This window comes from Rhinoderma darwinii, chromosome 6 (assembly GCF_050947455.1).
Source record: "Rhinoderma darwinii isolate aRhiDar2 chromosome 6, aRhiDar2.hap1, whole genome shotgun sequence".
In the NCBI taxonomy this organism is placed as follows: Eukaryota; Metazoa; Chordata; class Amphibia; order Anura; family Rhinodermatidae; genus Rhinoderma; species Rhinoderma darwinii.
This window is the reverse complement of record NC_134692.1, coordinates 48,996,482-49,013,264: the sequence shown is the minus strand read 5'-3', so window position 1 is coordinate 49,013,264 and position 16,783 is coordinate 48,996,482. Positions and strand designations below refer to the sequence as shown.

General features: G+C 41.3%; 1 protein-coding gene across 24 annotated transcripts in view; it reads left to right on the top strand.

Annotated features, from left to right (window-relative positions):
• The window catches only part of UNC80 (unc-80 subunit of NALCN channel complex), a 186,052-nt gene that overhangs the window by 135,598 nt on the left and 33,671 nt on the right, over positions 1–16,783 (top strand). For 22 of the 24 annotated variants that reach the window (XM_075829678.1, XM_075829670.1, XM_075829675.1 and 19 more), the window contains 11 exons: positions 3,376–3,468; positions 3,553–3,771; positions 3,869–4,069; positions 7,641–7,764; positions 7,964–8,089; positions 8,267–8,390; positions 8,577–8,783; positions 10,761–10,945; positions 11,480–11,645; positions 13,443–13,622; positions 15,819–15,957. In XM_075829678.1, coding sequence (XP_075685793.1) covers positions 3,376–3,468; positions 3,553–3,771; positions 3,869–4,069; positions 7,641–7,764; positions 7,964–8,089; positions 8,267–8,390; positions 8,577–8,783; positions 10,761–10,945; positions 11,480–11,645; positions 13,443–13,622; positions 15,819–15,957 — 1,764 coding nt within the window. The remainder of the gene's footprint in view (positions 1–3,375; positions 3,469–3,552; positions 3,772–3,868; positions 4,070–7,640; positions 7,765–7,963; positions 8,090–8,266; positions 8,391–8,576; positions 8,784–10,760; positions 10,946–11,479; positions 11,646–13,442; positions 13,623–15,818; positions 15,958–16,783) is intronic. The other 2 variants (XM_075829683.1, XM_075829681.1) reach the window with 1 other exon arrangement.

Sequence of the window (16,783 nt, the reverse complement as noted above, 5' to 3'; positions counted from 1 at the left end):
GATACCATTTTTAGGGCAAATCCTCACTCCTCATGAATTCCGCATGGACCCTGCCAAGGTTCAGGCTGTGGCGGAATGGGTCCAACCTGCCTCCCTTAAGGCATTACAGTGTTTTTTAGGGTTCGCCAACTATTACAGGAGATTTATTGCCAACTTCTCGGTCGTCGCTAAGCCTCTTACGGACCTTACTCGCAAGGGTGCTGATGTCCTCCATTGGCCCCCTGAGGCCGTCCAGGCCTTTGAGACCCTCAAGAAGTGCTTTATCTCGGCCCCCGTGCTGATTCAGCCCAACCAAGAGGAGCCATTTATTGTGGAGGTTGACGCATCCGAGGTGGGAGTGGGGGCCGTCTTGTCCCAGGGTACCAGCTCCCTCACCCATCTCCGCCCCTGTGCTTACTTCTCTAGGAAGTTTTCGCCCACGGAGAGTAAATATGATATTGGCAACCGCGAACTTCTAGCCATTAAATGGGCTTTTGAAGAGTGGAGGCACTTCCTGGAGGGGGCCAGACACCAGGTAACGGTCCTTACGGATCACAAGAATCTGGTTTTCCTAGAATCGGCCCGGAGGCTTAATCCTAGACAAGCTCGGTGGGCACTATTCTTTACCAGATTTAATTTCTTGGTTACCTATAGGGCTGGGTCCAAGAATATTAAGGCTGATGCCCTGTCACGTAGTTTCATGGCCAATCCTCCTTCCGAGAAGGATCCTGCTTATATTTTACCCCCTGGTATAATCGTTTCTGCCACGGATTCTGATTTAGCTTCTGATATCGTGGCTGATCAGGGTGCAGCTCCCGGGAACGTCCCTGGGGACAAACTGTTTGTTCCCCTGCAATACCGGCTAAGGGTACTCAGGGAAAACCATGACTCCGCTTTATCTGGTCATCCTGGCATCTTGGGCACCAAACACCTCATTACCAGAAACTATTGGTGGCCTGGGTTGCCTAAAGACGTTAGGGCTTACGTCGCCGCTTGTGAGGTTTGCGCTAGGTCCAAAACCCCTAGGTCCCGACCTGCGGGCCTACTACGTTCCTTGCCCATTCCCCAGAGACCTTGGACCCATATCTCCATGGATTTTATCACCGATTTGCCTCCATCTCAGGGCAAGTCGGTGGTGTGGGTGGTAGTAGACCGCTTCAGCAAGATGTGCCACTTTGTGCCCCTTAAGAAGCTACCTAACGCCAAGACGTTAGCTTCTTTGTTTGTGAAACACATCCTGCGTCTCCATGGGGCCCCAGTCAATATCGTTTCTGACAGGGGGGTACAATTTGTTTCCTTATTTTGGAGAGCTTTTTGTAAAAAGTTGGAGATTGATCTGTCCTTCTCCTCCGCCTTCCATCCCGAAACTAATGGCCAAACGGTAAGGACTAACCAATCCCTGGAACAATATTTAAGGTGTTTCATCTCTGACTGTCAATTCGATTGGGTCTCATTCCTTCCCCTTGCTGAATTTTCCCTGAATAACCGGGTCAGTAACTCGTCAGGGGTCTCCCCGTTTTTCTGTAATTTCGGGTTTAACCCAAGGTTCTCCTCCGTTTCCCCTGGTTGTTCCAATAATCCTGAGGTAGAGGATGTTCATCGGGAACTGTGCACTGTCTGGGCCCAGGTTCAGAAGAACCTAGAGGCGTCCCAGAGCGCACAAAAGATTCAGGCGGATAGTAGACGTTCTGCTAACCCCCGGTTTGTCGTCGGGGATTTGGTCTGGTTGTCGTCCAGGAACTTGCGCCTTAAGGTCCCGTCCAGGAAGTTTGCTCCCCGATTTATTGGACCTTATAAGATCATTGAAGTCCTCAACCCTGTATCCTTCCGTCTGGAGCTGCCCCCATCCTTTCGCATACATGACGTCTTCCATGCCTCCCTCCTCAAACGCTGCTCCCCGTCCTGGTCCCCCTCGAGGAAACCTCCTGTTCCCGTTCTCACCCCTGAGGGGGTGGAATTCGAGGTGGCCAAGATTATGGACAGTAGGATGGTCCAGGGCTCCCTCCAGTACCTGGTCCATTGGAGAGGATACGGGCCGGAGGAGAGGACTTGGGTACCTGCCCGTGATGTTCACGCTGGGGTATTGATCAGGAGGTTCCACCTTCTCTTCCCTACTAAACCGGGTCCTCTTAGTAAGGGTTCGGTGGCCCCTCATAAAATGGGGAGTACTGTTAGGGATCTGCCAGGTACTACGTCTAGGTATACTCCTGGGATTAATCAATCCACACCTGAGGCCAGACCTGTTCGACTGACACCATCTCCCACCAACCAGGGTGGCAGGCTCAGGAGTGGGAGAGCCTATCGCGGCCTGGTCAGTCGGAGTTAGCTCCGCCCCCTGTCCTTTATTACCTGCCGTGTTCTCCTCCTCAGTGCTTGTAATTCTTCTGGATTCCTGGCCCCACTGCTGCTTGCTCCAGCCTGCTTCTGCCGTGCTTCTGCCTTGCTGCAGTTCCGCTTAACCTGCTTTGCTTTGCCTCTGCTTGCTTCCTCCTCCGTGCTCACTTGGGTATACTCCACTTCATCCTGGTCCGGACTACTCATTCACCGCTCCGTTTCCTCGCGGCGTTCCGTGGGCTACTGCCCCTTCCCTTGCGTGTTCCCTGTTTGTTCTCCCGTGCACTTAGACAGCGTAGGGACCGCCGTCCAGTTGTACCCCGTCGCCTGGGGCGGGTCGTTGCAAGTAGGCAGGGACAGGGCGGTGGGTAGATTAGGGCTCACTTTCCCTTCACCTCCTTCCTGCCATTACAATATATATATATATATATATATATATATATATTGTGATCTGGCGTCCCCCTTGAGTTGCTGTATTGGGCAGTCACGCACACGGAAACAGGGTAAACAGACACAGCGGGTACTTTTTATTTGCACCAAACAGAGTTTGCGTACACTGGGTAAAGCAACAAACAAAACAATATAACTTGTTGAAAAACAATCTTTAAAGCTCTCACCCTGAAGCGGCCACCACCTGAGTGTGCAAATCCCCTTTGTTAGGTGCTTCGGTCATAGCAGTCTCCCTGGAGGAATAACAACCTCCTTCCTCCTCACTCTCTCTCTCTTCACACTGTCAGCTTCCCTTTTAATCAGGGCCAGCTGAGACTCAGAACCTCTAGAAACCAAAACCTGGAGTGGAGGTATGGGAATGGCCATCCCACCCAGAATCTCTACAGCCATTCCTAAATCCCGGACCCTGAAATCCAGCCTAAAAAACTCCTGCTCACCAACTAACCTTGCTGAGCAACGAACTTCCCAGAGATTTAAACCACTGAGATAAGAAATCTCAGTGGCACATACCTACCCTCTACCAGTCTTCCTACTGACTGTTTACAATATATATATATATATATTTATATTCATTTCGACAGATGACTAAAATGTTATATTGCATTATTTTAGGCCCATGACTGCTCCTCAAATGAGCAGAGGTGACCAGGGCCACAAAGGTGCAACAACAGCCAATCACACAATGTCAGCTGGAGTAAACTTAAGGTATGAGCTTAGTTGACTGCCCAAGTCTTAATAAAGATAGGTCAATTGGAATATATCACAACATGTCAATTTACCATTCTCCAGAGATAATCTTCATTTGCTAGAAGAAGGCCAAGGGCTACCTAGGGAGGAGCTGGATGAAAGAATCGCACGGGAAGAGTTTCGAAGACCACGAGAATCCTTGCTCAATATCTGCACTGAGTTTTATAAACATTGTGGCCCCAGGTTGAAAATTCTCCAAAATCTGGCCGGAGAACCACGAGTAACCTCATTGGAACTCCTAGATGTCAAGTCACACATGAGGTATTTGCTTTACTGAATGATGAAATGCAGGTACATAGTTTTATTCCATATGCAATGAAACTAGATAATCTTGTTTCTCATTTCATATTTATGCTAGGTTAGCAGAGATAGCTCACTCACTCTTGAAGCTGGCGCCTTATGACACACAGACTATGGAGAGCAGAGGTCTGAAGCGTTACATCATGGAGATGCTACCCATCACAGACTGGTCAGCGGAGGCAGTGCGGCCGGCCCTTATACTCATCTTAAAAAGGCTGGATCGTATGTTTAATAAAATACACAAAATGCCAACTTTAAGGTGAGCAGATACTACAGAAACATTGCTTACGTTTCTGATGTTGCAAACCTTGAAGTACGGGCATGAAATACAAATTACTTTCCTCTGCTACTGGTCACAACCAAGTTGTAGTGGTTTCTTTGGGCAACAGCAGAGGAAATTAGTTTAAAAAAATATCAGGTAGGTAAAAAAAAGAAGTTACACTACTGACTATTTAAGATGTTAATTTTTTATTTCATTTAATATACAGTATGTCAGATTGGTTTTGGACTTTTACTGAACGTATGTGTGTAATGCATAAAGTCTGTAAATTGTTCACTTATGAGTTAAAATACTTAAAGGGGTTGTTGTCTATAAAAATCTATTTTTCAAATGAAGACCAGTGATCAGCTGATTGCTGGGGGTCAAGATTTTGAAACCCATGGCAAACAGCTGGAATTGCTGGAGGAATTTGCAGTCAGTAATGTAGTGTTACATGGCGTCCATTAAATTCAATTGGCAACCATGTAATACATGACCAGGCCCAGTCCACCAGAGAGAGCTGCATTTTATTAGTGGCTTACACTTACTAAAAGAGGAAGGTTCCAAGCAAGGGAGCCTCCTCAATAACGTCCATATGTCCTAATCTTCATTGGACAAGGCCTTCAGTAGCAGAAGCGCCTCTCACACACACTATAGTCCGGACAGTAGCAGAGCTGTCATTCCCCTCCCTGCCGGTTAAAGTACAGTGGACAGGGGGAAGAGGGGGGGGCCAGACCTGCGCTTCTGCTACTGAAGCGCCTCTCACACATACCATAGACCGGACAGTAGCAGAGCTGTCATTCTCCTCCCTGCGCTCTGCTACTGCCGGCTACAGTACTGTGGACAGGGGAAGAGGGAACAGGGAGGGGGCGCCAGACCTGCGCCCAGTGGAGTAGCTATAGGGGTCGCACTTGCACCGGGTCCCCAAGCCACACTAACGCTGACTGGGCTGTACTAAGGAGGAGGCGGATCCAGGATAATCACACTGCCGCACTCCGCGCTGTGTCAGGCTGCAGTGATGGACTTGCATGCACTGCTGTTTTACTTCCCCGTCATTAGGATGAATTTTCTGCGCGCATTGGTCTCTGTGCCTGGATGATTCTCCCCCTTCCCTCCGGCAAAGAGTCTCAGGACACTGTAATCTGAGCTGCTAATTAGCATCAGATAAGACTAGGACTGCTCCGTCCGTCGTCGTCCCCCTCTCCCCGCAATCACCCTGCCATCCTGTCTTATCTTCCTTGCACTTGCCAGGTAAAGTGAAAAAGAAAAACTCTGATTGCTTTCTTCTGGAGTGTGCAGAGATATTTCCATCTCTGTATATAATGTGTTGTGCTGTGCATAGCTCAGTGCACGCTCACAGTATTGTAGTTATACCTCAGAGTTCACTGCGCATGAAAGATACAGACAAATCGTAACATCACACACGGTAAGACACGCCCCTAGCAACTGGCCAGAATCAGGAAGTGTGAGAAAATAGATGTGGACGGTTTCACAAGAAAAAAAAGCAACAAAAAAGGTACTTTGACGTGAATAAAATTGCTAGGAGTAATGAAGTCACATAGAGGGACATAATAGCAGTTTAAATATTTTTATTTTTTTTGCGAAAGTTTAGCTACGCTTTAAGCCAAAACAAGTAGTGGATACAAACAAGAGAAGTATTTGTTTACACATTTACCCATTCCTGGTTTTATTATATATAATTACAGTATATATTTTCCTAATTTCCTAATTCATTATACAGTGCACATTCCTTTATTCTATTTAGCAACACTAATTTGAATAACTGATATGGTAAAAGATACATGTGAGAAGATCATGTTAGTGTGTTCTTGGACCACCACTGATTTCCATAATAAAAGGCGCACCATACTGAGCTGTAACCTCTTTTGCACTGATTCCTGTTACTGAAAATCTGATTCATAATTATAAGGAAAGGTCTATTCAATGGCAGTATGTCATTTTTTTAGAAACGGAAATCAACAGTGGGTATTACTCCATCTCCATGGATCCCTTTTATTCTAGAAATTAGGGGTGGAATTCACCAATGTGGTCTTCTTACATGTATATATGACCGATCAGAAGATCATTTTGATGCGATTTCCCCTTTTAAAAATATCTTGTGTGTTTAGCAAGAAAATATATATTTTATTTTACAGTCCGTTGTTCTCTAGACCATAACTTTTTGCAAGATCCTGTATGGGTGAAGTAGTGAGTACATGAATACTGTATATTTGGAAACAAACACTTGGTACATTTTGTGGTTATTAACCGTTTTAGTGGAAATTACTTAAAGCAGTTTCACTTTTGAACAGCATTTTACACTTTACATCTAAATATAATTTACATAAAGTTTTGCTAATTTGTACTTATTTTACACTGCTTATCTTATACTGAATATGTGTTATAGACTGTATAGGCTGTGCTGTTTTTGCTGTGGTTTTAGCACTACCTTTTAATAGAAATGACCAGAAAATCTTTTTCTGAAATTTTTACAAAAATGTAGAAAACACACAGTAAAAATGGCATGTGGAAATACAGCTTTATAGGCCATTCAGATTTCTGGTAGTATATCCCAGTACTGCTGGTACAGTGACCTTACAGAGCATATTGTGGTGCTTCACAAGTGTACTGACTACATTAAATACTGTACAGCAACAGGAGCTTATAGAAAATTATGATCACATAAGACCTATAATTCCGAAACTGTAAAGAATTACACAACCTTTTACGTGGTTAATCTATATATAAATTACAAATTGTATGATTTGGTATAAAGCTCTGTTCACTATTGGATTGGTCTTTCCAGTATTTTTCTATGGCAAAAATAGCGCAGGCTGCAATACTATACTTGCCTTCAAAAGTGCCTGAACCCCAGATGGGCACATGACAGATCCCATTAAAATCAATGGAATCCGATGGGGTTCGTCTGTATTTCTTTAAAGACGAATACATCAAAGTTTTAACAGCTCCAATATAAATAGAAGCTATGATGCCAGTGTGAACAGAGTATTAGTATTTGATTTGGCCACAATGGGGGAGATTTGGGATTTAGCAATAGTGTGTAGGACACATATGGTGGCAAATGTCATAAAATAGCACACTAGACATATTAAATTTGGTACAAATAGTATTTTTCTCTTTTTTATGCCACATGGTTATCATACATATTCACCAATATTTTGCTCCAAAAAGTAGCACACATCTTTAATAAATTTGGTGCATTCCACTTGTTATCCACACCCATTAATTTGCTACAGAATTTTGACGTATCTTGCTATGTAAATCTATCTATCTATCTATCTATCTATCTATCTATCTATCTATCTATCTATCTATCTATCTATCTCTATCTATCCATCTATCACGAGACAGAACAACTTATAACAACTTACTCTATAATTGCTTTTACAAGTGAATTTTGATATCAAGTTGAAATTCCTTCGATAAAAAATAGGTTTTAATACATTATGGTCATGGAAGATATATTGACGATTTGGATCGCCATTTAAATTTCATCAACTCCTTTTAACTTTTTCTTTGTTCTCTAACTTTGCTTCCTGTTGTATTGCAGGCGACAGGTTGAGTGGGAGCCTGCCAGCAATTTGATAGAAGGTGTTTGTTTGACACTTCAGAGGCAGCCAATCATATCCTTCCTGCCTCACCTTAGGTCTCTGATCAATGTTTGTGTGAATCTGGTGAGTAGGATGGAACCATGGGGTCTTCTGGTCTGTTGCTGCGCTGCTGTCTGAATCCCATGTCTGTGCTTAAATCCTGCATGCTACATGGAGCCACATGTGAGGAAGTAAATAGATATGTGCTGTCTCCCATTTAATTTGCTCTCTCCTGTATAAGGTTATTGTATTAATTACTTGGCCTTACATGTTTACATTGCAGGTAATGGGTGTGGTGGGGCCCTCTAGTGTTGCCGATGGATTGCCCCTGCTCCACCTCAGCCCATATCTCTCCCCTCCTCTGCCCTTTAGCACAGCTGTTGTCAGGCTGGTGGCACTGCAGATACAGGTTGGACAAGCATTTCATTTTGTATCGTTATATAGATATTGTACTTTCTATCCTAAAACAAACCTTTATTTTTTTTGTATAACTATTTTATAATCATGTCAGCACATGTGTGAATTCAAATAGCTTACAATAAACAATATCATTTTATTTATGTCCATGTTTTCCTTTGCCATGTAGGCATTAAAAGATGACTTCCCACTGAGCCATGTTATCGCACCATTTACTAACCTAGAGAGGAGGGAAGGGATGCTGCTCAACCTGCTTATTCCCTTTGTGCTAACAGTTGGATCAGGAAGCAAAGGTTTGATTTATATTGAATACAAAAACTTAAGTCATGTGTCCTCAGAATACATAACTCGAAGCAACATGAATGGTAGCAACAGACTAAGAGATGAATAGCAACTCCAGTTCTCTACACTGTACGCTGAAGCTGTTGTCCAGACCCTGGACATATCGCTCTCAATTCCCCTTTCTTGTATCTTAACAGATAGCCCCTGGTTGGAGCAACCTGAAGTTTTCTTGCTGTTGCAGACTGTGATAAATATTCTCCTTCCCCCACGTATCATCAGCACTTCTCGCAGTAAGAACTTTATGCTGGAAAGCTCGCCAGCTCACTGCTCCACCCCAGGAGATGCCGGGAAAGATCTGCGCAGAGAAGGGCTTGCTGACTCCACTAGTCAAGCTGCCTATCTTGGTAAAATTTTAATATCTAGAGCCACGTTTTACAATTAGTCTTGGGTTCCCTGCATTTGGCTCCCCAGTTGTTGCCAACCCCAGATACTATTGAGCACTAATGGCACGAGGAAGCCAATTATAGAAATACTAGAACTTGGTACCAGCATCAAATCCATATCTCTGTCAGTTAACACTTGGATAAAACCCAAATAATATGGTCAGTTGTTTCCCTTTTAAATATTAGTGTGGCTTAACACCACCTGTCAAATTTAAAAGTGCATTAAGAACTAAAATACTTTCGGGACCTTTGGTCTAGAGACCAAAATACAACAGGGCACATTTTTTAAAATTGTCACAGACCATTTTGTATGAGTAGATATATAGTTAAAAATGTCTCAAGCATCTGTATCAGTATCTATAAGACCTCTGACTAGCAATTTCTGTATGTTTTCCTCATGTCTGACAGTTTTCCATTCGAAGGTGTCGTTTCATTTGTCACAAGCATGTGTAAAAAAAATTGGCAATCAGCTTACAATAGGCCAGACCAGGAGTAAATTGTAGTTGTGACATTTTATTTATTTTGTGACACTTGTACAACACTTCAGGTTACGTTGAGCACACATAGAACCTGCACCAAATTCTCATACATCCATGCGCCAATTTTGTGCAGGTCCGGTAAATTTTGCTTTATTTTTAATTACTGAAATGGGTTGGCAAAATGACACTTTTTATAAATGTACCCTAATATTTACGCAGTACATGTTAAGGTGGTCACAGACATCAAGATAATTGTACTAATAAAATACCGTTGGTGTGATTAACTTCATCCTCGTTCAGAATGTCTATGGAGACAATGTGAGTGTTTTAAACCAATGCTTATTACCAATAATTCAGATCAGGTCTATTAAAAGATAATTCTAATTCGCTAATCACTTTTAGGGGTGGATAATCAAAAAATAAATTTGCCAACTGGAACAATACAAATACAAAATTTTAAAATGTTTTGCTATGACATGATATTAGTTTGAATTGTAGTAAAATATTTTTGTATCGGTTTGGTAGGTGACTAATCCAGTCATCTGATTGGGTGTAAATCTTTAGCTCTATGGACATCTTCATCTATTTTTCAATTTGAACTTTCCTGAATGTCTTAGATAGGAAAACATTATATACACCATAGTAGATCCTAGAATACATGCTGGAAACTGTCTGGACTGGCCAAATGGCTTCATATTTATTGCTGACAGACAGTAAACAGGGTTAGTCAAAGTTCTCTTTGAACAAGTTTACAATATATTGCCGATAAACTTGCTTAAAGATAACCAAACACATTAGCCCTATTTAGACCTAATTAAAATTTCCTGAAATGGAAAACGTATTTTTTTTTTTAACCTAAAGTGAAGGGACCCCCCATCAATTCTCACTTGGTCCTCATCAATTAAGAGATCCACGGGTGTTTTCTTGCAGGCCACTTCTGCCCACTGCTTGCCCGCACACGGATATAACTATAAGTTATTTGAAATGAATACTCAAGAGAGAATATATCATAAGTTAACATTGACTATGACTAAAAAACAACAATTTATCTTTAAAAATAAGTCATGAAAGGATATTTGTTATCATGTCATTTAGAAAAGATTATTTCATGGTGATTGGAAAATGGAGTGTGGAAAATAATCTATGTATTTGACAAACATCAGAAACACTTTTTTGGTATATCCATATACCATAAAAAGCAACTAGCCCCATCCATAGAAGAACTTCTGTAAACAATGTTTTCGACAGTACAAATAAAAATGTGATTACGTACATTTGATACATATGTTTTTAAAACATTTCATGAATTGCTGGTAACTGAATATACTTATAATGTCACCTTGTGCACCATTAAAAGGACTTAGAACCCTAAGAAGAGGCATTTGTATTGTTCGTTGTTGTCTGTGTATTTTTGTCTGTATTATATTATCAGTTCTCCACTTCTGTCATTACTTTTCAGCTCTGAAGGTTATTTTGGTCTGCTTTGAAAGGCAGCTGGGAAGCGAATGGTATCAGCTTAGCCTACAGGTCAAAGAGATGGCCCTCAGGAAAGTTGGTGGTTTAGCGTTATGGGACTTCCTGGATTTCATTGTAAGAACAAGGATCCCAATATTTGTACTTTTGAGACCCTTCATCCAATGCAAGGTTAGCACTTTTTTGAATGGAAAGAACCATTTGTACTTATGAAATGCCAAGGTTTCTGTGTACTAAAAAAATGAAGAAATAACAGAGGATGCAATAAAAATAGCACGCATGCCCCAATATGCCACAATATATATTACATGCATTTAAATGGAAGATGTTGTTTGATTTCTTTACAAAATAATGATACATAGGTGAATTGACAGTAGTATATATTACACCTATGATGCACCTATGCAGTGCAGTATCTACACTATCTTTATAATGCAATACAGTTAAGAACCCAACTCTATCTATATGCAGTATTTCATTCTAGATTTCCCCCCTCCATATTTTGTTTACATACTCCACTTTTACCTATATTTACATCCATAAATTCCATGTAAGATAAAGTGCCCTCCGATTTAAAGAATGTCTCCAAAGTTATTGGAAATATTAACTATTAAAAACAATAAATTGATCCATTTGGTGTACCTGGTGGGGTAATTCTATTTTACATATTAATCTAGATAGCGCTTTATAACTCCCACCCTACAGCTATTGGCACAGCCAGCAGAGAATCAGGATGAGCTAAGTGCACGTCAACACATAGCAGACCAGCTAGAGCGACGCTTCATCCCAAGGCCTCTGTGCAAAAGCTCGCTCATCAATGAATTTAATAGTGAACTGAAGATCCTGAAGGAGGCCGTACATAGTGGATCAGGTATGAAATGGAAATGACAGATCATATTCTTCCATATAAACTATATAGAAAATTATTTCTTTTTTTTATTCTCAATCTCACATTTGTACATAGACCATGATAGCCCAGTATTGCAAATACACTGATAAAACTAATTGTATCTGTTTTCATTGTTGCTTACTTAGTTACATAGGTTGAAAAAAAAGACACAGGCCGTCAAGTTCAACATTTCTTAATAAATTACACTTCATTCATTGCTAGATTAGTTATAACCTTCAATGCCATTTGTCAGTAAATATACATCTAGCCTTTTTTTTTTTTTTTTAAAGTTGACATAGTATCTGCCATCACTACCTCTTGGGGTAGGGCATTCCATAGTTTGACTACTCTAACTGTAAAAAACCCTTACCTATATTGATGTCTGAAACTTCTTTCTTTCACATGCAATGAATGTCCCCTGGTCCTTTGTCGAATCCTTGAAAAGAACAGATTATGTGCTAGTTCATTGTATTGTCCACACATACATGTATACATGTTACTAAGATCACCTCTAAAGGTCCTTCTACACCGTCCGATAAGCGGCCGCTGCAGCGAGCGCCGATCGAGACATCGTTGATCGGCGCTTGTTTGCTCCGGCCACACGGAGCTTTGGATGGGGACGAGCGGTCGTTACTCCAATCACTCGTCCCCATCCATTATTATCATGACGGCAGCACGTCGGCAGCACGTCGAGCTTCATCTGCTGGTCGCTGCCCTCTTTACACAGGGCAATTATCAGCAACAAGCGTTCTGTGAATGCTCGTCTGCCCGATAATCGCCCAGTGTAAATCCCCCTTAAGGCATCTTTTTTTCAAGCTGAACAAGCTCAATTTCTCCAGCTTATATAGCGCTTTACAGAGATCAACATCACTCACATCAGTTCCTGTCCCCAATTGGGCTCACCATCGAGCATTCCCTCTCAAAGACACGCCACACACTAGGATCAATGGTTAAAAATAACAATGCTTTTGAAAAGTAGGAGGAGACCCATTCAGACACCTGGAGAACGTATAAATTCCATGGAGATGTTGCCCCTGCTTGGATTTGAATCTAGGACCTTCGTGCTGCAAGGCAACAGTGCCAACCACTGAACCACCATGCTGCCAAATTACCAAAATTCTACAAAAGCAGTATTTTTCTTGAGCATCATCTTTATGATGATATATTATAATATATATATCATTTTAGAATATGCCTTATTTAATTCTTTCCTATAGTCACACAAGGGGTTGGATGTTTTGAACGGTATACAGTAGTCGGAGCCGGAAGCAGTTGGCTCTGGTCACGGAATAGCGGCCGAGCTGCAGTACTGCAGCTTTACTCATATTCAAGTGAATTCTGAAGAATGGCCGCTATGCAGTGGTCGGACTGATATACTGATGACCTATCCTGTGGATAGGTCATCAGTTGTCCGGTCGTGGACAACCCATTTAATACTGACTTAAACCTTATTTTATGATTTGCATTTATTTTTGAAAAATAACATTCTGCACTTGTTTAAAGTTAAGCTCTGTTCACATTAGCATTAATGGCATCAGTTATTAATAGAGCTATGACAGCTGTGACTGATCCATTGTGAAATTGATCCTGGCCCATTGATTTATAATGTATCTGTAAGTTTCCGTAGATTTCCTATTTTTACTGAAAAGAGTAGAGCAGCAAACTACACTGTTTTGCCATCAAAAAGCAACAAAAACCTGACTGAACTGAGCCTAGCAGTGGTGTGAACAGAGCCTAGGTTGTATTTTTCACCCAAATATCTATACTTGTGTGTTGCAGCATATCAAGGGAAGACATCCATCAGCACAGTTGGTACCTCCACCTCTGCTTATCGCTTGAGTTTGGCTACGATGTCTCGCTCCAATACAGGAACTGGGACTGTTTGGGAACAAGACAGTGAACACTCACAGCAAGCCTCTCAGGACACACTAAGTCGTACGGATGAGGAAGAAGAAGAAAGTAAGTATAGAGTTGCTAAATAAAGAACACAAGTAGTCAATGTGCTCCAAAATAGGATGTCAATTTTATTCGGTCACATAAGGCTCTCTTGTTCCCCCACTTAAACCCTCCATCAGTCTGAAAGCAAAAACACTTGTCCTGATTTTTTTTTTTTTACTTATTGCAGAATTGCATTATGGACATTGCCTTATTATATTCTTGTTAACTTAATCATTTCCAGTTCGGTAATGGGGAACACAGCTGTAGATAAAGTCCTCTTTCTCAGGAGCCCTCAGTAGAATACTTGGCTGTGTTTTGCTGACACTGTGGGGGAATTTCATTTCCCCACAGCTTCCCTTCTCAATGACATGAATTGCAATTGTAACAATATGAGCAATAAAACTATGGGAACTGACCATAATGCAATTCCCTTTCATACAATTTGTTCATGCAATTTAAAAGCCCAAAACTGTAAAAATACACAATTCCTCACTTCATTTCTAATTCCCTAATATACTTGCTGTACCTTAGATGTTCCTGCTGCAAGCATGAGTGATCTGGATAGTCAGCATAACTTTTCCTAGCTTGTCCTCCTAAAAATCTTGTTACCTGGAAAAGCCCTAAGCACAAGTCCACTGTGTGCTTTTGGGAATCCCTTTCTTCATGATTCACCAAGCCCGTTCTTAAATGTGTTTGCCACTGTTCTAAACACAGGTGGTCTGCATTATATGCTTTATATTATTATGTTTTGGGGAACACTTTCATATACGATTTAAAGGTGTATTCCATGCTTGTTAATCTGTCTGCTGCAAATGTGGTAACCAAATAGGTTAAGTAAAAATAGGCCATAATAACCTTTTAAATCCTCTACTGCTCCAGCGCCGCCAGTGTGGTGGTCTCCTGCCAGTCTCCGTTTACCTTTTTGAAGTGATCACATGCTGTGCCTTCCCATTAGACAATCTTTTGGGCTCCCTAATGAATATTTTCTTACCCTCATATATGTTTGGGCAGAGGCATTTTCATACAGGTCTACAGCATTTCAGGACCTGACTGTCAGGAAGTGTAAGGGCTCATTCAGACGAGCGTAAAAGTCGTCCGTGTGCTGTGCGTGGAAATCACTCACAGCACACGGACCCATTGATTTCAATGGGGCTGTTCACACATGCGTGAGTTTTCACGCAACGAGAGTCCGTTGTGTGAAACTCACTGCATGTTCTATATTGGTCCTATATTTTCACGCACCTACGCGCCCATTGAAGAGAATGGGGGTGTGAAAACCACGCACAGCACACGGATGCACATCCGTGTGCTGTGCGGATTTGTGCATCAATTCCATTGAAAAAAAAAGAAGTGCTTTGCGAGTGCGTGAAAAACACATGCCACTCGAAAAGCACACTGATGCATAAAGCAATGCACATGGACCACATTTACTCGCGTTTTTATCGCGCGCAAATTTGTCATGCTCATGTGAGTGTAGCCCAATGGTGTGGCCAGGACCGGATGCCGGATCATGAATTTCAGTTTAACGTGTATATATATATATATATATATATATATATATATATATATATATATATGTATATATATATATATATATGTGTGTGTACATCTATATTATTTATTGTTGTGCATTTTGGATTGAGCTGTGGTAAGTTTTTCTTTTAAGTGTAGCTAAACGTTCGACAAACTTCTGACATGTCATAGAGACATGTCAGAAGTTTGGATTGGTGGGGGTTCGAGCACTGAGACCCCCACCAATCGCTAGAACGAAGCAGCTGAAGGTCTCGTGTGAGCGCTCAGCCGCTTTGTGTCTGTTCGGCTTTTTCTGGAAATGAATGTATCGGTGTACAGACTCAATAGAAAGTCTATGAGCCCGTACTCTGATACATATATTTATGGAAAAAGACGAACAGAAATGAAGCAGCTGAGCGCTCACACGAGCACTTCAGCTGCTTCGTTCTAGCAATTGGTGGGGGTCTCAGTGCTCGGACCCCCACCAATCCAAACTTCTGACAGGTCACTATGACATGTCAGAAGTTTGTCGAACGTTTTAGCTACACTTTAAGTAACAATTTTTCCCTTTAACTCAAGTCTGTCATGGAGCTTCCCAGTATGTGGGTGATATTTTAGTGTGACCAGATTTGCATGAGAATGGAGCAGTTATCTCCAATTGTATTTTTATTTTGAAAATCTAAAACCAAATCTGTTTGATTGTAGATGATTCTGTGAGCATGCCCAGTGTGGTAAGTGAGCAGGATGCATACCTCTTGAGTGCCATTGGTAGAAGACGTTTTTCAAGTCACACATCCAGCATGTCTGTCCCCCAGGCTGAGGGTGGCATGCTTCCCAGCCAAAGGTAAACTGTGCTGTCCATCCATCACGTGATCAAGAGCCCATAAAAACGAGCTTAGCCATATCATGTTTTAGATATCCTAAAGAAAGTTTGTTTGTTATAGGTATCACAATGTATAAAATCATAATAAAAAAATATTTTATCACATACTCGGCAAGTAAACTCCTGGCAGATGGCTGTATGAAAAGCTATAAGGCCATTACTATTAGAGTATGTTTTCTGTTTTGTTCTTGCTAGTTCCGTGGACAGATTTTACAGACGAAAATTGGCAAATAACGGTTAATCGTGGACATACATGATATTAAAACCAGTATAATTTGTAATCCGGAAAGAGTTACATACAATAAGATTGTATACTGGTTTTAATAACATATATATCACTGTTATATTGATTCGATTTGTTTCTGTATTCCATTAACTTTGTCCATGAATGTTAGATGTCGTTAATATGGTTGAATGTGAAACATGGCATATTGAGGTGAAAGGATCCCGCAGCACCCAATAAAAATGTTACAATGTGAATATCACTTTTTATGTTATATAGCACCATCGTTAATGTATAGCTGACCAAAGGGAGCACTTAAATGGTTGACTGTATCTGATATGATTTATACTCTTTAGGTGCTTTCTATTAAAGTTGCCTAAAACATGGTCATGATTTTCAGGACCTTCCACTATTGTGTGATTAAAGCAGCAGAACTAGTGTTTCTTGCAAGGGGAACTATAGAATTCAGAATTTTAAGTAGTTCACAAACTTGTATTCCAGTACAGGTGGGGCTTGGAAAGGGATCTCTCTTTATAAAAGACACATATCAAAAATACAGATAAG